The following is a 20,751-nucleotide window of genomic DNA, read 5'->3' as shown; positions in this document are numbered from 1 at the left end:
GCTTAGTCGCTCGCACGTATTCGTAGCATTATATAAGGCCATAAGTGGATCGTGACTGGTACTAGAGCGGAGATTGGGAATTCTTAACATCAAACAAAGTAGAACCAAAAGACAGCCCTTGTCCAGTCCTCAACCATCTTGACAAGGGAGGCTTTTCAGGATTCACTATGGCAAGGATCTCCTCGACATCGACGATACCCGGCTTTCAAGTGAACTCAAACGATACGCTCGCGTTCTTTAATATGCTGGCAACGGTCAATGTTGCCCAACGTGGCACGTGTTTTCCACACGATGCGAGACCGTCACCAAAGAGGAAGCCGAAATGAACACGATCCTCTAGAATCAAGAAATAGAGTTCCTCAAGTGATTTCGACTGAGAGACCTAGTTCCACGGGGTCTCATCTCGATCTCAAGTCATAAAGCACCTCGTAGGTTCTCAAACGTAGTTGAAAGTCGGCTTTGGATAGATATTCCGTCGAAACGACAAACCTCCTTTGCGGGCTTTCAAGCATACCGTGCAACGCCATCCTGTATAAGGATGAAGGGCATTAGTGTGCCAGACTGAAGCAAGAAGAAAGAGAAGCCAGCCGACTTGGTTAACAGAATGATGTGAAAGCATATGGCTTTGAAAAATCAGAAGAGTATCTAGCTCGGCGTAGTTTGTCCATGCAAGACACCGCCTTGGGTTCCTCCTTTTCTCTGACGCTCTTACACACACTTCACAATCCATCCTTCCCGGAACTAAGCGCAGTAGCTTTCAAGAGTGCCAAAAGCAGCATAATCATACAACAAAAGTCTCTTTATTGCATTTTGAAAATGGCTATGAGTCACCCAATTCCTTCTTCCACCGAAAATTTGTTTGGATCGGCTCTCCAGGCAAACTTTGGTTGAGAAAGTACGTGTTGGGGGAAGTTGGATGGATGTTGGAGGATTAAAGATGGTGTGGAGATGCAACCGCATGCGGGGAGCCGACAGAGGGGGAGCACGGACACTGCAAGGGAGCTTACCCCAACTTTGGGGGCTATTCATTCATTTAGCGACTCCAAAAGGTACAAAGAGGCAGTCTTGAGGAGTTGGGAATAGCTTCATTTGATATCCTGAACAACAAAAATCCCAAAAAGTTCTAGCCACAGTAGGCCGATCATCTCTCTATAGACCATCAATCAAAATAGCGCGATCCGCAAATCTGCACTAGACCTTGTTCCACCAAACCATTTTACCCTATAACTCAGGAGGTATATCCAAGAACCACATGCTTACACAGCTTCAACCCTGCAGATACAAACGTCCCTCCCAGGGCCTCAAGACCGTCTTGCCGCTCTCGGAAGCAACTCTTTCCTTGACATCGTCGTAGTTTCCGACCCGGATCTTGGCGCCCTCGCCGGGGACCTCGACCGCCTGCTCCTCACCCGTGAAGTTCAACACCACGACGGCGCTCCGGCCCCCGCGCGACTTCTTATACACAAACGTCTCCTTGTTCTCCACGTCAAACAGCTCAAACGCGCCGTGCGTCAGAAGCTCGCCCTCCTCCTTGCGCAACTTCAGCATCTCGCGCCAAAAGTTCAGCACCGAGCCCGGTTCCTTTTCCTGCTTGGCGACGTTGATGGACCGGTACTCGTCGTGGACGCGCATCCACGCGCCGTTCTTGTTGTCCGTGAAGCCGGCGTACGGCTTGTCGTCCCACTGCATCGGGATGCGCGCGTTGTCGCGGCCGAGCAGGTTGATGCCGTCCATGACGTATTTCAGCATGTCACTGCCCTCGCCAAATTCCTTCTTGATGTCGTCGTAGTAGTTGAGCGCCTCAATGTCCTTGTAGTCCTCGATGCCCCAGCTGCGCGAGACGTTGGTCATGCCGATCTCCTGGCCCTGGTAGACGAAGAGCGTGCCCGTCTGCGAGCACATCATGAGCGCCAGCATCTTGGCCGACGTCTCGCGCCACTCGGGCGAGTCGCTGCCCCAGCGCGAGACGGACCTGCCCTGGTCGTGGTTCTCGCAAAAGGCCGTCGTCCAGCCGTCGGTACCCTCGATGAACTGCTGCCACTTCGCCACGATGCGCTTCAGCTCGGGCAAGGTCCACTTCTGGGCCTGGTACTTGTATCCGACGCCCTGACCGAGGTCGACAATGTCGAACTGGAAGACCATGTCGAGCTGGCGGTCGGCGGCGCTGATGAACTTGAGGACGTGTTTCGGGTCCGGGGTGTGGGGGAGCTCGCCGACGGTGACGGTGTCGTAGTGGTTGAGGACTTTTGCGTTCATCTCGCGCAGGAACTCGTGTATCCGCGGGCCGTTGCAGTAAATCATGTAGGCGGGCTGCTCGTAGGCGTTCTTGTTCATGATGGGGGCGTCGCGGAAGTCGACGCCCTTGCTGTACATGTTGACCGTGTCGATGCGGAAGCCGTCGACGCCCTTGTCGAGCCAGAAGCGCATGGCGTTCTCGTAGATGGCCTCGCGCGTCTCCTCGTTCTCCCAGTTGAGATCGGGCTGCTCCTTGGCGAAGAGGTGCAGGTAATACTCGCCCGTGGGCTCGTCCCACTCCCATGTGCTACCGCTGAAGTGGCTTCGCCAGTTGGTGGGAGGCAGACGGGTGCCGTCCTCGGCGTAACGAGGAGGTTTCCAGATGTACCAGTTCCGCTTGGGGTTCGTTTTTGAGGATCTCGACTCCTGAAACCACTTGTGCTGGTCCGAGGTGTGGTTGACGACGAGGTCAAGGATGAGCTTCATACCGCGCTTGTGGCATTCCTCAATGAGGACCTCCATGTCGCGGACGGTGCCGTAGGGGCGGTGGACGTCCTGGTAATCGGAAATATCGTAGCCCATATCGACCTGAGGGCTGGCGTACATGGGCGAGACCCATACGATGTCAGTGCCCAGGTCCTTGAGGTAATCAACCTTGTCAATCATGCCCTGGACGTCGCCGAGGCCATCTCCGTTGCCGTCCTTAAAGCTGGCGGGGTAGATCTGGTAGATGACGGCATCCTTCCACCAGGCTCTGCTGGCGTTGTTCAGAGTGATCGAACCCATACCGAAAACCAGTCTGACAGGGCTGTTGAAAGTCAGTCTACCTAGAGAGATTGCAATTGGGTGTGAAAGAAGGAGAGAAGAGGGGGAAGAAGAAAGAAGGAAGTGGGACAGTAGATATGCTCAGTACAGAGCAGAGGAGCGCAGGGCAGACAGAGCAACACACCAGAACTAGCTTGCAAGCTCAAGAAAAGGATTGCGCGCCTGGAAGCTCCTCGCTCTGACTTATATACATACCTACATCCTCTCAACCCGGGCCACAGTCGACCTAAGCCCGGGGGCGCAACTGTCTTTCCCCGCCCCCTCTCTCGCTCTCTCTTTGGTCTCGCTCTGTCTCTCAAGTTGGATCCAAGTCAGACAAAACAAGGTGGTCGAAAGACACTGGCAATAACCGAGGCGGGACACGAAACGTCGTGCGTGTGTGGGCCACGGTGCGGAAGATCGTCCCTCTCGATGACAGGCCGGTGCATGCAAGCGCCGCATGCGGGTGGTGGCCCTTGGTCCTCCTTGGAGTCAGTCCCGAGTTTACTTGCTGCCCGCGCGGGGTGGACGGCCACCTAATCGTGCTAATTAACTGCGTTTGCTAAGGTGCGCGTTCGACGGCTCAATGGTGTGTGGGTGGTGGTCCGCGGAGAGTAATGGTGGTGGTGGTGCGCGCTGGACGGACCAATGAATTGGCCTGAAAGGAGCTCAATTCTCGCTGTAAAGTCTGGGAGAAATACCATTGGCTCCCCCCGCGCCGTGCGGATTGTTCTTGGAACCATGGTCCATGTGTGTGCCCCGCGGCGAAGTATCCGTTCGTTCTTGGGGTTTTCGAGGTGTGGTATGGTGTGGTGTGGTGCTGCGTGTGCCGTGTGTATGCGTGTGTGTATGTGTGTCTGCAAATAATACAGGCGAAGAGAAAGAGCGAACTCCACGCCCCATCCCAGGGGCGCGGGTTGGGTTAGCGGGTAAGATAGGCGGACGGGAAAACTCTCGCTAAAATTGTAGATCGGGGCGCTGCCGACCCCTTCTTTATTTGGAGAGCTATTGGAGTATTGGAGAGTCTTGGACCTTCTTTTTTGTGATGGATGTTCATGTGCCATGTGCCTCTTGTGAGTTTTCTGTCCGACTAAGCTTACCATCCGGTTTACAAACCTATTACAACTTATCCGTCCAACGAAAGCCAACCATCCAACCCGACCCAGACAAGCTAGAGCTACCTTACCTTCAAGGTACGTAAAACTCGCGCACACTTACACAATGAGACGATCCCCAGGATGGCCACACAGCTTGGGCGAACTTTGAGCAGAGAATGGGTGCTTAACATTGCCACTCTCATCCAAGTGGTGTCATTTACTTCCTTCTCAGTACCTACCTTACTCGATACCCCGTGGTCGCTGCCGTGCCGTTCTCCCAGAATGCCAAGCCTTCAGGTGGACAATGTCTGGAAATGCAAGGAGGGGCTATGAGTTCCAACTTCCCGCGCAAAACAAGAGAGAGTAAGGAGGACCACGTTGTTCCTTCAACCATGACTCCTCTTCACACACGAGGACGCACACGACCTCTCTCTATTCGCGGATGCGTTGTCCGCTTTTTGCCCATCGCCTCCCACACCTCCGTCTGATCTACCGTCACGGGAGATTCTCCGACGACAGCTCCGACGACATGCGTCAAACCACACTTGCTAATAATTCTTCCCTTCTGGCCTATCCTCTTCTTCCTTTTTCTTGGTACGACTCGGTCTTCCTGCCTCACATTGCCTTGCCTTAGTCGCAAACAAGTCCGAACCCTATCTCTCCTCGCCCCGAAGTTCAACCGCTTCAGCCGAACAACCTCCTCCTCCTCCTCCTCCTCTTCTTCTTCTTCACCAGCTTTATCCGACCGGCTTGTTGAGATGGCTGTTCCGGTGGGAGGGTATTCTCTTATACTCGTTCGGGAAATATCTTCCATCCGCCCCAAGATAGATAAATCAGTATACGGCGTGGCAGTGTAACACTAACCAACCTCCTTGAAAGCTTGTTGCTACTTATCAACGACGCCAGACGGGAATATGAACCTTCACCCTAAACTTTGCCCAACTTTATATATCTTACGAGACGTGGTTCCTTGTATACAGACCGCAGCCCCGGATAAGCCGCCCAAGGGCCCTAAGGCGGCAGGACGGCAGTGCCGCGTGCGTTCCTTGCGGCTCCGCATCTTATCTTGCCGTAGACCCCTTTTTGTTTCTCCGACTTCGACCTTCCCTCGCAACCTAACCCAATACCTGACAAGGCAAGTTTTACGTGAAGGTAACCCAACCACCCGGGCAGCTCAGGCGTAGTTTCTAACACTTGCTGGGAATTTCTGGGATTAAGTTCGAATTCATCTCCTCCGATCCACCCACGCGGGGTACCCTACCCTACTTACCTTAGCTTCGTACGGATACACGTGTGAATGCATTGTAGGGCCGATGATCTAGTCGGATATGGAGGCACCCTATCGAAACCCCTGGTCGACGTCTGGATATGCTTAGGCAGGTTAAATAGATAGCTGCACACTCCAGGTTCGGCCGACTGTTCGCCGAAGTGGGCAAAATGGCAGTCTTTAGAGTTCCGGATAAGTTTCAAGTCATGTGCCATTTTTTGTGTAATTCCCTATCCTATCATACTTAATACTACAAACCGCCAGAATAGACGCAATCTTGGAGATCCCCGGTTCCCAGGTCGAATGAATACTCTTGGAATACTCTACTGTCGCCTCAAAATGAATGGGCAATCCCTTCGGGCAACTCCGAGCTTTCTCTACTCCTCGTCGTCATCATCAGCATCTGCCATGCTGGTGTCTGCAGCGGGTTGTGTCTTGTCAGCCTCATCATCGGAGTCTGCGCCCGCTCGATTCTTCTTTGGGGCTTCATCCTCGTCCTCGTCCTCGTCGCTCTCAATGACCCTGCCCCGCCTGGACCGTGAGCTTTGCTGCCGCCTACTGATACCTCCATCCTCGTCGTCCTCCTCATCGGCGTCTCTGTTGTTGTCAACCTCCATCTTGTCATCGTCATCGCCGCCCTTTTCTTCAGCGTCAGAAAGAGGAGAGCTGGCCTTTTCGAGTGCTCTCTCTGCACGGTCCAAGGGATCCTCTTCCTCATCCTCGTCATCGCTGTCGACAATAATCTCGGCAGACTTATACTTGCTGTTCACCGTAGACTCCTTCTTTGTAAGGCGGCGCTTCTTCTTTGTTGGGCGTTCCTCGCCAGAGTCTTCGCCGTCCGTCTCGGTGGCCTTCTTCTTGCGTGATCCTCTCTTGGGACGGCTTTCGCCATCGCCCCTTGGTGCCGCCTTCTTCTTCCTCTTGACCTTGTCGCCAGTCTCGCTGTCGGTTGTCATTTCGGCCTCCTGTCGGGCCTTTTCCTCCTCGGCACGACGCTCTGCAATCTCTCTGTCCCTTGCCGCGATTTCTTCTCTCTCCCTTCTAATCTTCTCCTGTCTCTCGCGTTGCTTGTCGAGAGCCTGTTGGCGTTCCTCCTCTCGTTTCCGGAGCTCGGCCTGACGCTGCTCGAGAGCGGCTTGCAACTTCTCCTTGTTCTTCTCCTCGTACTCCTTTTGGCTAGCGATGGCTCTCTCCAGCTGCTTGCGTTGAGTGTTGCGAGCCATGTTCGCACGCTGCTCGACGTCGTGTTTGGGGTAAGGAGTCTGTGGATGGTTTGCAATCTCGTCGAGAGCAGAGATTGCGGATTCAAGCCCAGTTGCGGCCTCTTGAAGTTGCACCAATGTCCGCTGGTTCTCGTTGAGGGCATAAACGGTAGTTGCCATTTGGATCTGAACGAAGGCTACATTGAACTTGTAGTGAACCTGTTCCGGTGCTGCCTCAAGTGCCTACAAATCATGTTAGAAGCTGTAGATAAGATTGCCTGGAGACGGTTGTTTACCTTTTGTGCGTACTTGAGCGCCTCGTGGTACGCGTCCAGGAGCTTCTCGGATCGGCCCTTGTTGAGCCAAGTACGACCCAGACAGGCGAGAATAACGGGATCGTTACCCTTGCCCTCTTTCGACAAAGCAACCTCGTAATTCTCAATGGCCTTGGAGTATTGCCTGAGCTCGGCATAGATGTGGCCCAGGTTGACGTAGACATGTGCATCCTTGATAGTGTCCCGAATCTTGACGAAAATACCCAAGGCCGTCTTGTAATCCTTCTTGTCCTCGACCAACGCAATGGCAATACCTTGTGCTGCGTACGCATTCTTGGGATCCAGAGAAAGGGCCTTCTCGAAAAACTCGACCGCTTTGCTGTATGTGGCGCTCCTCTTGGCCTTGTCACTGTCGCTTTCACGTCGCATCTCTCGAGCTTGGATCAGGTACAAGTTGCCCATGCCAACCAAGGCATAGCGATCATGCTTGTCGTAGTTCTGTAGTGTGTGTTTGTAATGACGGAATTCGTGGTCCTCGTTGATGTTGTGTGGGCGCTTTCTAGAGTGTACCTTGCCCATGTACCAGCCGTACAAGGCTCGAACCTCGAGATCCTGAGGGTTTTCTTGGTACAGCTTGGCAACGGCGTCAGGTCCCTCCTTGTTGGGGTTCCTACGGAGCTTGATATACGCAAGTCTGGTCCTGGCGTCGGTATAATCGTCGTGGCGTTTCAGCAAACCTTCGTATACTTCGGTGGCTTTGTCGTAAATACTTTGTGACTCGTAACTTCGACCAAGGTTGAAGCTAATCGTGGTGACCAAAGCATCCGTGTCGATCTCTTGGTCCTTTTCGCCAATCTTCATGCAAGCACCCAGAGCCGCCTCAAACATCTCGCTGGCCTGTTCGTGCTTCTCAGACTGCGAGTAAAAGCAACCGATGTTGTTGAGAAGCTGCGGGGGAAGGAACTTGCGAAGAGCTGCGCGGTTCTCGGCCTCATCTTCGATTCCAGTGGGACGTTCTTCCTCTGGAATTTGGTCGAGTTCTAGCGCCTCAACTTGAAGAAGACACTGCTGAGCTCTCTCGGGGAACTCATGCTCGTACAGACGGGCAAGATTTAACAAGACCGCAGCGTCTGGAGACATCCCCTTCTTGCTGTCCTTCCAAGCACCTCGCACACTCTCTAGAAGTGAAATCGCCTTCTTCATCTCGGCCGACTTATCCTCCTTGCCATCCGCGTCTTCGTTCGCGAAGACTTCTTCCGCGTACAAAGTGCCCAGCAAGATCATAGCTTCGTGGTTCTTGGACTGCTGAATCATCTTCTCCAACCGCAGCTTCGCCTCACCGAGATCGCCTCGGAGCACTGCTAGCTGGGCAGCACCGAACTTCGCGGGCATGTAGCCACGCTCGGCACCGCCACGCGCATCGTCAGCTCGGCGGTAGAAGTCACTGGCGCGTTCTGGGTCGCCAGTGTAATGCTCCTTTCTTGCCAAGAGATACCAGCCGTCACTTGCGATCGCATTAACGTCGGTGTACTGAATGGCCTTGTGTGCGAGCGAGTCTACAGTGCCGAGCTGTTTGCGCGACAGAAAGTAGCCGGCAAAGGTAGCGCATGTCAGCGGCATGTTCTTGTCGAGCTTGAAAGACTTCTGGGTGTACTCGGTCATTGCTTTCTTGTATAGGTGCAGGAACTCGGGACTGTTCGTAGGGATGCGGCTGCTGGCGTCAAGATGGTAGAGACCGAGAAGAATGTTTCCAACCTTGTGCTCGGGGTTGATCTCGATGCATCGCTCCCAAGCAAGTTTAGCATCGTCCTTGAAGCCCAACTGCCAGAAACAGCAGCCAATGCCTATCCTCGGATCGGGGTCGACGAAGTTTGGCATCTTCTGCAGAACCTCTTGGTAGCTTGCCAGGGACTCCGGATACTTTCCGAGTGAAAAGAAGGTTCGCGCCTTGCCCATTACAGCGAGCATATTCTTCCCTTGCGATACTCGGATGGCGTCTTCGAAAGCCTTGAGTGCTGATCGCAACAAGTCCGCCTTTTCAGAGTCCACCTGCCCGTGACCTGTCGCCTTAGGGGTCTGCAGAGACGCTCTAAGCAGCTGCAGAACTCCGCGAGCCAGGAACAGAGGAGGGTACGCCGGGTTGATGCGCGACGCATCGTTTAGCGTAGAGGTCGCCAGTTGCAGGTAATATTCTTTCGTCTTGGCTTCGGAAGCCAGCTCGCCATCGGGCGGCACTCTCGGCGCTTCGCGACTCTTCCACAGATACATCCAGCAGAGGCATCCAATCATGCTAAGCTTTTCTCTGGGATTGTTGTCGCGCATCGCGTTTCCACCTCGGACCAGCATCTCGATAGCATGGTCAATCTTCTTCTGCTTGGCGTAGGCCAATGCAACGGTCATCCAGTAGGTTCGAGCGGCGCGTTCGTTTTCGAAAAGGGTGCAAAGTTCGGTAGGATCATCGAAAAGCTCGAGAAGATCGATTTCGACGGCTTCGTCTTCGGCTTCGCCTTGAACCGGGACGTCGATGGCGGCTGGGATGTCAGAGAACCGCTTACTGACTGGCGCGCTGGCTGCGCCATTGGTGCCATTCATCGCGCCGTTCCTGAGGACTGACATTTTGGCGGATGGGAGGCTATGACATGCCTCGGATAAGTTTGGTGATGAAGTGGATGGAAAGTGAGGCAATCCAGAAATTCGGGGGAAGCTGGGATGAGGCTGAGAAAGATCAATCCGTCGCGTAGCACTTGCCTGCCACGCCTGCTCAGTCGGCCTTGCATATGGGTCCATAAGAGACGCTAGGGGGGGTACTCTTGCAGCGCAGCTGTTGACCAACGTTGCTCAAGTTTTGATTGGTCAATCTGCCATGAGATGTCCGAGGTACAGGTGTCGCAGGCCAACTAAGAGCCCTGTGATATGTACTGGATACTTTAATGCTCACTTACACATTCTCATGTCTTCAACTTGCTACAAGATGAGTTATCCTACAAAATAGCCAAGCTTTCCAAGTCAAGATGATTTATTGCAATTATATGCGTGAACTTCTTGGATGGTTCTGTCTCAGTTCGTTCCATGACACAGCCATTGTGCAAGCGAATAAGAATCATATATTGACTGGGAAAGAGGTGAGAGTTCTGGCTCATCACTATGGGCAGAAAGAAGAGGAAAACTTCTGGTCCTACAACAAATCTTTCGCTAGAAGAACGAGCTTAAACTGCCGATACTTTTAGAATAAAGATTTATATAGGGCTTTGGACAGTTCAATAAGCCAGCGGGGGAAGGAGCAACTGAGGTTGCCCTGGTTGACCAACAGAGGCAGGCGCGCCTTCACTGTCAACTTCCCAGCCTACCACATACAAACTTGGTTCTTTCACACCACCGTTCACTTAGGATTTTACTTTCTCGAAAAGTGAGATCGATTTATCTTCGTCTTTTCTTCTCTATCATTTCAGCTGAAAGAGGTATCAAGCCAGCATTCGACCACAATTGCGACCCTTCAGACAGCTTTTATCCTCTTTACGGCTCATCATGCCCGCCATTCCCCAACCCAAAGCTGGGAGAGACAGGGATGGCGTTTTGGAGGATTCTGTTCACGGTTGGGTCACCAAATTCCTGACAGACCGACAGGTTGAGGAACCAAGCGGTCCATTGCCCCCAGTATCTCCAGTGCCGCCAGGATCTCAAGTTCAGTGTTCTGGATGGGGATGCCTCAGTGAAGCACAGCAGGCTGGGGTTCTTGTCACTATTGTTGTGGTGTTCCTATCTCTCTTTCTTGGTCTGATTTTCTTTCTACGATCGAAAAAGAAGCAGGACAATTGGGTTGTTGGTGACCTCATCCTTGTCCGGACCAGAAGACGACCGAGACCCAGAAGCCAAGCAGCCTCTATCAAGTCACAGCACTCGCGCTTCTTCTTCAGACATGAGGGGCTGACAGGCACGCAACAGCCTCCTCAAGTATTGATCGCTCATCCGACTATTCTTCATATTTCTCCACCTCCTCCTCTGCCAGTCCCGGTTCCCCTTCCCATGCCAATGCCGATGCCATTCCGACCACCTCAACCGATCTACCCCTATCCGATGGCTTATCAGGCGAACCAGGCAAATCAGTACTATCCGATGAGGGCGCAAGCATTTGGAAACTCTCAAGAGCCCTCTGCAGTCCCGGCATTCCCGGTCAATGCCCAGTACCAACAGCAACCGCAGCCTTATCCTCAAGCCCAGCAACACCCTCATTATCCATGGAAACAGGGGCCTGGCCTTCAGCAAAGTGAGCAGCGCTCTCAACAGCCCCCGCGAAGAAGGCTGTCACTTGCCCGAAGGCTCTTCAGTCTGTTTAACAACCCAGTCGGTAGAGCGTCAACCATTGCCAGCTCTGACTCGGACTCAACCCGAGCTCCATCCATACGCAGCAGTCACCATTCGAGGACCTCAGCGACATCTGTTGCTACGCCGCCTTCTCCTGAAATGCGGATCAAGAGGACTGCAGCGCATGGAGCAGACGCGATGAGACCGCTTGAAGTGTCTCCCGCGGTTGCCACTGTCCAGAGTGACGACTACCTCACTCCGACAACTATACAGGATGCTTTGTCAATCCCAGCCAACTCGGGTAGCGAAGTTCAATGTGAATCGCGGGGGAAGGCCGCCACCACCGAGTCTCCGGTCAAGAAACAAGTTCAGGCTGAGCGTGATAATACAAAGACATGTCCGACTTCCATACCGATCTGCGAAGACACCGAAACTGCTGGAACTTATCCTAGTCGCCCTGTCGCCAAGCCCCTTAAGAGGTATGATCTCTCAACTACAGTCATTAATGGAGAGCTGACGAGACACAGTGCCCTAAAGAATGGGAATAGATCAGCTGCAGGAGCCAGATTATGCAATACGAAGAACGATCAGAAGCCCTCGGCCAAAGAAGATAGGTAAGATACATCTCAGCCTGAGCTCTCGATATCTACTGACCTGGTCAGCGATCATGTGGACTTCGCGTCTAGTCGTACCGTCACTTCGCCAATGGCCGCGGAAGCCAGCTCGAGCAAGGGCAAAGAGTAAAGCACTTCTTCATCTTTGATTAGAACCGTGAGCTGATACGATTGATAGAAAGCGGCAGCAGGGGAAATCCGTTGATAAACATAGCCCCAAGGAGAACGCAGTCCGCGAAGTTAGTCGAGATCATCCAGACGTCTTAGGTACAGCCGTACATTCTGCCGAGGCGCTGAAGAAGCCAGTACCGGATCCTCAAAGCAGCCCGGTCAAAACAACAGAGAAGAAACATGACCAGAGCTCGAGTCCCAACCAGCACTTACGGAGATTATCGAGTAGAACTGAAGAGCTTCGGTGAGCCACATAAATGAATCGTTAAAGGAATGACAAGTGGATGCTGACTGATATTGAGATTCGACGTGTCTTGTTCTGATGTCACGGAGACCAGTGACTCGCTGAGCGACGACTCGCCGCCTCCGTCTCCTCCGAGACCAATCCACCAGGGCGGCGGTAAGTATGCTCCTGAGCAGCTGCGAAGGAAGCCATCAAGAAGAGCGTACTAGGTTACGGTGAAAGACTTATGACTGTGTTTTTGACACGAACGGGCGGCGAAAAAGAACGGTTGATGCACGAAAATGGGGTTCCCTGGAACGACTATGGAACAAGGTTCGGACCTTACGAAGTATCGTGCACTTCAGACAGCGACCTGGTTTCTGGCTAAGGGCTGGTGGTTTTGGTCCCGACAAGATAGGTGGAATAGCATGTGTACCTGGCCACTTGCCTCACCAAAGCTTGTTTAGAACCGATTTAGATAGGTATTGGGGATAGGAATAAGGGTTCAGATGTGCTGCAAGGATGTAGAGCAATGCAGACAGACGGCTCGTCCATGCCCAATGGAATTCAGAGATTTGTGCAGCTGTGGTTCATAAGATATGCCGAGATGTGCATGAGTTGGAAAGCACAGAGAAGCCCAGCGGGATGTTTACTGCGGTAAAGCAGGGGTAACTTGGTAAGACAGGTATTTGTGTCACTTTGGCCCGTGCGCGATGAAGGTGAGATACCTTGTCCGGGTGCGTATGACAAAAGCAGCAAGCAGCAGAAGCAGGGCCCCCAGGGGAGGTGGCTTCGTCATTGCCTGCTACTCCGGCCGGAAAGGCACTTGCTGCACCCTGGAGCTCACCTTAGTCCAACCTCGCGCAGCCCCGATCACCTCTCCCCACGCTGCCGCCCGACAAGTCTGCTTGTCCGTATCATAACTCTCTTTCAACCGACCTTTATTCCGTCAGCCTCAAGCCTTTCACTTTTTCCTGGGACAGCTTTCAACATTAACCGGACGTTGCGATCATCAACCGCATGCTTGTCGCATGCCGACAGACAAGTGCCTTCCATCATTCCCACCCCTCTCCCCCCCCCGCAGCTCCCGGCTCAGCTGCGCATCCCCGATTGCGCATCCCGTTTGAGACTGCAAACCCTTCTGGACGATTGAATATCGACCTATAGCTTTGTTTGCTATTCCTTCCAATCCGACACTGAAACGATGTGGAACGATGAGGATAATAATCCCTATGCCGAGGGCTTTGACCGGAGAGACAGCCTGACTTCCTCTTCTGCCAACCCAGCCTCTCCTACTACCCGTGAGTGTATGTCGCGATTCTACCCCAGCTCAATCCTCGTCGTTTTGAAGATTTCGGAAAATGATGGAAACCATAGATCTGGATGATTCTTCAGACAGTACTGATGCCGACTGGGAGACTCTAGACCAGCGATTCGACATCCCTCAGACCCCGTCGACCACAAGCGATGAGGCTCCTCAGAATCGCTCCCATACCCTCCCAGACAGCGAAGCTGAGAGCAGCGACAATGAGCCGATTGCTAGAGACAGAGGCGATCTTGTCCCGCGCCCCAAGCCCGGCGGCTACGAAAGCCGCGTCGAGCAGATCCTCTGGGAGAATCCGAGCATGACTATTCTCATTACGGATGCAGGAAAGAGCGCGGAGAGCGGTGGAAAATACATTGTCTACACCATCCGGACAGGCGTATGTGGCTGTGCGATGGATCGCTCCCTCGATAGTTGGGGTACTGACTGTTTCATAGAACCTCGAAGTGCGCCGACGATACTCGGAATTCGCGTCTTTGCGTGAGGCATTGACCCGGCTGCATCCTACCCTCATTATACCCCCAATCCCCGAGAAGCATACCATGGCAGACTACGCCGCGAACCCTACGAGCGCAAAGCAAGATCAGCAGATTATCGACCTGCGCAAGCGCATGCTTGCCGTGTTCCTGAATCGATGCCGCCGCATGGAGGAGATCCGAACAGACGGTGTTTGGTGGAGATTCTTGGACCCCAATGCTAGCTGGGTAAGTTGAAAAGATCTTCTCCACAGTGATCCGGTAGCTGATCTATCGCAGAGTGAGGTCCTTCACTCTCATCCAGTCGCCTCAGTGCCCAAGTCAGTCCTGAAGGCGCCACCTTTGGATCCTGCGAACCCTACACCTGCTCACAACTTCCTTCCCGTACCATCAGCTTCCGCTAAGCTCAAGACGACGGGCGGCCCTGGTGTCGATCCCGGCGCGATCGCTGGAACTGGGTCCCATGTCTTTGGCCGATTCCCTCCCGACAGCCACACCCTGAGCGAGCAAGAACTTGACCCTTACTTCATCACATATGAGGCATCGATCAAGGAACTGGAGCAACTGTTGTCGGGGTCCATGGAGAAGGTCAACCGTCGGACCCTGAGCCACCTGTCTGCACTGGCCGCCGATCTTTGCGAACTGGGCTCCAAGTTTAATGCGTTCGCGCTATCAGAACAGGCACCCTCTTTGGGCCCTGCCCTCGAGAGAGTGGGACAGGCGGCCGACTCCTCCTACATCGCTACTGAGGAGCTTTCTGGATCTCTCGGTGCCAGTTTCGCAGAGCCTATGCGAGAGAATGCGCAGTTCGCAGGTGTTGTTCGCAGCGTGCTGAAGTACAGGGTGCTCAAGCGGGTGCAGCAAGAGCAGACTAGCGACGAACTCAGCAAGAAGATTGCGCTGCTGGACCAACTAGAGCGCAGCGAGCAAGAGGCCAAGCGCATCGAGCAATATCTCAGCAGCAGCCAGCAAATTGCGCCAGCGCCGAAGCGGTCTACAAGCCTTAGAGAGGCTAACACATCACACCATCAGCGCGAGGGCAGTGCCGAAGACACAGCTTCCATCGACTCCGACTTCCCTCCTACCCATGGCGAGCCGGTCCCGACCGCGACCCAGGGTGTCCCGCAGAGAAGCAACTCAACTCCAGGCCATAAGAAGGCCGCGAGCAGCAACTCAATCACGAACAAGATTTTCGGACCGATTCGTCACGCTATTCAAGGTGTAGCTGACGTCGACCCCGAGAGAACTCGTCGTGACATGATTGGAAAGACAAGGGAGAGCATCGAGCAGCTTGAGCAAGCCAAAGTGGTCTCTGAGCATGATGTGAAGGAGGCTAGCGCAAGCATTTTGAAGGACTTGAAGAGATTCCAGGGAGAGAAGGAAGAGGACCTTCGTCGTTACATGGTAAGTTGATTGACCAGTACAGTACTAGGAGCGAATCCGTGCTGACTCGATTTATCACAGCTGGCTTATGCCAAGAGCCAAATTGAGTGGGCCAAGAAGAACAAGGAGACCTGGGAGGATGCCAAAGCCGAGGTCGCCAAGATTGACGAAAGTTGAGGGTATGTTTGGTTCATTAGGGAGAAAGGGAAAACGCGCACTGATATCAAAACAGACAAGGCTCAGAGGCCTCGAGCTGTTTCCAATAATTTGATGAGGCGTTGAGTCTATCGGGTGGCTGACGTGGGACAAGCAAGACTCATTTGGCGTTTACGAGGGATTCGACATTCGTAAAAGTCATGGGATAGTGAAAGGCAATTAATCAACTCAGTTCAAAGTACTATACTCGAAATACGTCACGTTTTCCAGTGTTTGGCCTCGTTGGTCACAGAGTTGGCCTCAATGAGCGGCTGTATCTCTCTCGCAAGCCTTGTCGATGAGGCTGTAAGAGGTATCTGTTTTAGGCAGAGCCTTCGAATCCTGTGAAGAGCTCATTTATCCAGGATGTGAATTCTGAGAGACCACGGAGACGGTGTTGATGCACGGACGGTCTTATCTCTGTGCCTTATCGATAAGAGGCCGATAAAGCTCCGAGACTTTGGTGTCGCGAGGCTACCTAGACCAACGGAGGACCGGAACCGACTTGTACTTCCTTCTCTCCCCCTTTTGCGCAACACCAGAAAAAAAGGTCCATCCGCAACCATGGATGGCGTACAGGGTCCGCCTCCCGAGGGCCCGATTGCCTCGATCGCAGAACCGGGCATCAAGGCCGACGGTCAACTGCTGTTCGACTTGCGCCGCGAGGTCGCCAATCTCTTGCATCGCAACCAGACCAGCTTCCCCGGCGCGCAGCCCGTCAGCTTCGCGCGGAAACACGTCGATGAGTTACGGAATAGAGAGTGAGTGCTCCTTGTCGCGCCGTTCATACAGGCTCCAGCCTCTGCACCCGTTTATTCGGCGAATGCCTTTGGCTACCGGAACCATGATAAACGGAGGCTGGGAGGAATTGGTGATTCGCAACTCTTTTCGCTGACAACTAACGCGCTCGCGAGCGCGACAACAGCTACTATGTTTGCGAAAAGTCAGACGGCATCCGGTACCTGCTATACCTCACGGAAGACGAGGGCCGGGAGATCCACTACCTAATCGACCGGAAAAACGACTACTGGTTCATCAAGAACAGCAGCTTCCACTTCCCGCGCAAGGACGACCTGACCAAATTCCACACGCGCACGCTCATCGACGGCGAGCTGGTCATGGACGACACGGGAAAGGGCACAAAGGAGCCGCGGTTCCTCGTCTTTGACTGCCTCGTGCTGGACGGACAGGACCTGATGTCGCGGACGCTCGACAAGCGGCTCGCCTACTTCAACGAGAACATTTACAAGCCCTACCGGGACTTGTTCAAGCAGTACCCGGAGGAGCGGGATTTCCAGCCGTTCCTGGTGGAGATGAAGGCCATGCAGCTGAGCTACGGCATCGAGATGATGTTTCGCGAGATCCTGCCCAAGCTGAGGCACGGCAACGACGGGCTCATCTTCACGTGCGTCAGCAGCGAGTACAAGCACGGCACCGACCCGCACATCTTGAAGTGGAAGCCGCCGGAAGAGAACACGGTCGACTGCCGGCTGCGGATGACGTTCCCCACGGTGCGGCCGGGGGAAGGGGACGAGGAGGCCGAGGGCCCCTTTGTGGACTACGAGGCCGTGCCGCGGGCGGAGCTGTGGAGCTTCATGGGGGACGGGCGGTATCAGTTCTTTGACGAGGTGCATATTACCGAGGAGGAGTGGGAGGTGTTGAAGGGACTCGGGGACCCGCTCAACGACCGCATCGTGGAGTGTCACAAGGACGACCTGGGCCGGTGGCGGATTATCCGGTTTCGCGACGACAAGTCGGAGGCGAATCACATTTCTACCATCAAGAGCGTCATGGAGAGTATCGAGGACCGGGTTACGGAGAAGGATCTTGCGGAGGCGGCTAAGGGGATCAAGGATAATTGGAAGACGCGGAATGCCAAGCGGTAGTCTTTTTATCGGTTTTTTTTTCCTACGCAAAGAGGAAGAAGGGATGAGTGAAGAAGAAGCAGATGAGAGATATGGTCATATTCCAGGGGTGGCGCGGTACGGGGGGTTGAGGAACCACGGCGTGGATGATGTGTGAGTACTGTACGTGTGCGGATCAGGATTGACGAAGGCGTCTTGGTGTTGTGTTTTATGCAAAAAAAAAAAAGCCTCCCCAAGCAAGAAACAGAGAATACGGAGGGGAGGTCAAAAGAGACGAGGGCGGAGGTTGAGATATTGCCTCCTTTCACGCAACCCTCATCAATTCTCTACTCTGCCGATGTCCGGCTAGGATGTGAGCATGAACTATTTTGGCGTTTTCTAGCTTATAGGATAAGCGAGGAGGGCATACCGGTCTCCCGGGGGCATGAGAGTGTATCGAGTACATTTGAAATAAAAAGAGTAATTCATATTGCTAGAAGGGACTCCTTTTTCTTGAAGCGACGCTGACTGGCCAACCCCCATGACCTCTTGTAGGGGAAAAGGGATGCTGATTGCACTCTTTCCTAAACATGACCAAGTTGTATGTGGTGAAATACTTGTTCCACAATCACGAGCCAAAAAGCCCAACAAGGGATGACATGGAAGGTTTCGCACCCCATTGCTCGCTGCCATTCGCTTTTCCTTGATCCAGATGGATGTCTGATTCAGATCTACCAAGGTCTGGGTAATTCCTCCTGGCTGGGTTGGTCTCACTACCACCAGAAAATGTAGACATGGAAATGTCGCGGCAGGTGCTGACATGCTCCCGTCGCCATCCCCGACAAAGGTAATGAGAATGGATGGGCTAAACCGGTGCTCGGCACCTTACCTTAGGTAAGAGCTCCAGCTCTCCCCAACAAACCATCAAGCTCAGGAAACAAGTGTGCGCCGCCCCCCCGCACCAGGTAGTAGGTAGTGTCTGAGCAGGCACGGACACTGGGGACTGCCTTCCGTAACCTCGAAGACGTCACGAAAGAAAGCCAAAAGCTTCTCGTTTCTCAGTCTTACATTAGCCCACGCCGTGGGAAATCGATTGTTTGGGCGGCCAAGGGAGGGATGGAATGGCTCAAGGTAGTGCCTATCGAGAGAAGTCCGAAGCTACAACCTTGAAACCATTAATCTGGAGACAAGCTCCCCTCCTACCATCGACCTCAGTTTTTGCTTCAATCCTCAATTTCCTTTTCTTCCTCTCTTCCAGATTTGTCCTGTGGCTCACGATAAATCCAATTGGCGCCTCTGATACAAAACGACCACCTCTGCACCGCAATTTTATAATCTACGTAACGTCACGCTTGGAATAATAAGTCGGCCCACGGTTCGGTGCAACAATTGCAGCACCGCCGCCCACCATGATCCTGGGACCGGTATCACTGCTCGACTGTCTGGTCTTTGTCATCTTCCTGACGCCGCAGCTCCTCATCAATGTCGGTTTCTTCCCAACGGTAGTGGTCACTCTGAAGATGCTGCCTTTTCTCGTGTTTCAACTGCCGACGTCCCTGTTCCACGAGCGATATCTACTCAGCCACGATGAGCAGTCGCCTTTTGTGCAGCGCGCGAGTTTCTTCGAAGATTTAGTCATACGCTGCGTGCGTTACGCCTTTGCAAACTTGCCAACCAATATTGGACGTGTCTTCTTTTCAAAGTACATATCTCTGCCGTTTCTGCGGTTTCGAATGCTGCGGCATGGCTATCTCAGGTCACCTGCGACCTGGAGTGAGCACAAGGAAAAGGTGAGTGTAACCTACATCTCAGTGCACAATGGCCGGTGGCTGACTTGAATGATAGGGCCAACACGGCTTCGAAGGGGTTTGGATCCAAAAGGATGCGTCACAACCGCCCGACATTGTGGTATACTACGCCCACGGAGGCGGTTTTGCCATGGGCTCCGCGTACTTTTACCTCGAGTTTCTTCTGTCGTGGCACTCGTTACTCGTCCAAGCCGGCTACCGGAACCCTGCCATATTCTCTCTAGAGTACACCCTCGTGCCCGATAAAATGTACCCAAGGCAAATGTACGAGACTTTGAGGGGCTATAAGCATGTCCTGAAAAAAGTTGGAGACCCTCGGAAGGTGGTCGTTGCAGGAGACTCAGCGGGAGCAACCCTGATATTGACGCTGTTGCTGGAGCTGGGTCACATGAACGAGGCCCGGGCATTCAAGGAAAAGAGTGACGATTCCACCGCATCTGAAGGTCGAAGTCAGGAGCACTTGCGTCAAGCCTCAGAGTCCCCGCTTCCAGGGCTTTGCGTCTTGATTTCGCCGTGGGCCAAGCTCATCTCCAACAAGCATGAAAATACGGCCAGCGACTTTCTGGATCGCGACACGCTATGGAACTACGCGGTGCAGTATGCTGGGGCAGCGCATGTCTACGACAAGACCGCGTCGCCTGGGCAGTGCGCCGATCCTCGGGTGTGGGCGGAAGCTAGTCCACTTTGTGGCTTCTTCATCACGTACGGATCAGAAGAGGTGTTCGCACCCGACATCAAGGACCTGATTAACGTCTTGGTCAAAAGTACCGAGGTCGACAGTCGTAGCGAGGATGGCGGGATACACGCCTGGCCCGTTGTTTCGTTATTCCTGTCAAGCACCGAAGACAAGAGACTCAAGGGTCTGCGGACACTCACGTCAGCCATCAGAAAACACATCCAGTAGAAAGCCTATTAAAGGCAGATTGCCGTTTTTAGAAAAAAAAAGTCTGATTAGATCAAGTAAAAACTGTCATAGACCGAGGCACGCCAACCTCGAAACCTGAGTTGGGATAACTCGGTTTCTACAGTTGTGGCCTCTTGGGGTGGTCTCCAGCTGTTTCTCTTCGTTATCTTCATCCCTGGCCACCAATAGGATATGGTGTAAACAATAGAATTTAGTGGTTTGATTACCTGCATGATTGAGTTGCGTTCCTGCATACCGGGCCGTCCGCCGACAGGAAATTACGACGGTGGTAGGGTGATATCTGTTCAGAAAAACGTTGACAAACATTTCGCGAAGACGCGTTGAAGGATGCAGATAAGTTCTTCGTAGGTGGACCCACTGCAAAGTCGCTTCGGCGGGAAGGGCGATTGGCGACCTACTCCGTAGACGGGGGCATTCACTCAAGGTGCCGTCGCAAAGCTCAGACGGGCAGGGAGCTGTGGTGGGTCTCGGATGAAGTCATGTGTGGTTCAAACACTGACGAGTCGAGGAGCGCGACGGCTTTGCGACAGAAAACATCTTTTTCGGACGACGGGGTTCCTTGATGATGGCGCGCTGCAGAAAGAGCTCGTCTGCCTAAGGAGCAGG

General features: G+C 53.4%; 6 protein-coding genes across 6 annotated transcripts; 4 read left to right on the top strand and 2 right to left on the bottom strand.

The window, feature by feature from the left end:
• Positions 1-1,266: 1,266 nt before the first annotated feature.
• CLUP02_03002 (alpha amylase) lies at positions 1,267-3,021 on the bottom strand (the record flags this gene model as incomplete). Its single annotated transcript, XM_049282030.1, has 1 exon — positions 1,267-3,021. The coding sequence occupies one exon, from the start codon at positions 3,019-3,021 to the stop codon at positions 1,267-1,269; it is 1,755 nt and encodes a 584-aa protein (XP_049139173.1).
• A 1,256-nt stretch (positions 3,022-4,277) lies between these two features.
• CLUP02_03001 (uncharacterized protein) lies at positions 4,278-4,469 on the top strand (the record flags this gene model as incomplete). The annotated part of the gene is made up of 1 exon (XM_049282029.1): positions 4,278-4,469. One exon carries the CDS (start codon positions 4,278-4,280, stop codon positions 4,467-4,469), a length of 192 nt encoding a protein of 63 aa, XP_049139172.1.
• A 1,311-nt stretch (positions 4,470-5,780) lies between these two features.
• Positions 5,781-9,496, bottom strand: CLUP02_03000 (tetratricopeptide; the record flags this gene model as incomplete). The annotated part of the gene is made up of 2 exons (XM_049282028.1): positions 5,781-6,848; positions 6,902-9,496. 2 exons carry the CDS (start codon positions 9,494-9,496, stop codon positions 5,781-5,783), a joined length of 3,663 nt encoding a protein of 1,220 aa, XP_049139171.1.
• Positions 9,497-10,405: 909 nt separating this feature from the next.
• On the top strand, positions 10,406-12,578 carry CLUP02_02999 (uncharacterized protein; the record flags this gene model as incomplete). Its single annotated transcript, XM_049282027.1, has 5 exons — positions 10,406-11,796; positions 11,845-11,922; positions 11,975-12,211; positions 12,270-12,367; positions 12,421-12,578. 5 exons carry the CDS (start codon positions 10,406-10,408, stop codon positions 12,576-12,578), a joined length of 1,962 nt encoding a protein of 653 aa, XP_049139170.1.
• Positions 12,579-13,394: 816 nt separating this feature from the next.
• On the top strand, positions 13,395-15,550 carry CLUP02_02998 (PX domain-containing protein; the record flags this gene model as incomplete). The annotated part of the gene is made up of 5 exons (XM_049282026.1): positions 13,395-13,491; positions 13,568-13,893; positions 13,952-14,218; positions 14,270-15,394; positions 15,455-15,550. 5 exons carry the CDS (start codon positions 13,395-13,397, stop codon positions 15,548-15,550), a joined length of 1,911 nt encoding a protein of 636 aa, XP_049139169.1.
• A 582-nt stretch (positions 15,551-16,132) lies between these two features.
• On the top strand, positions 16,133-20,124 carry CLUP02_02997 (mRNA capping enzyme; the record flags this gene model as incomplete). Its single annotated transcript, XM_049282025.1, has 7 exons — positions 16,133-16,329; positions 16,361-16,439; positions 16,483-17,450; positions 18,142-18,259; positions 18,548-18,674; positions 18,808-19,202; positions 19,258-20,124. The coding sequence occupies 7 exons, from the start codon at positions 16,133-16,135 to the stop codon at positions 20,122-20,124; spliced, it is 2,751 nt and encodes a 916-aa protein (XP_049139168.1).
• Between the last annotated feature and the right edge of the window lie 627 nt (positions 20,125-20,751).

This window comes from Colletotrichum lupini, chromosome 2 (genome assembly GCF_023278565.1).
Source record: "Colletotrichum lupini chromosome 2, complete sequence".
NCBI classification, from domain to species: Eukaryota; Fungi; Ascomycota; class Sordariomycetes; order Glomerellales; family Glomerellaceae; genus Colletotrichum; species Colletotrichum lupini.
The sequence above is the reverse complement of the archived record's forward strand: the minus strand, read 5'-3'. Positions and strand labels throughout refer to the sequence as shown.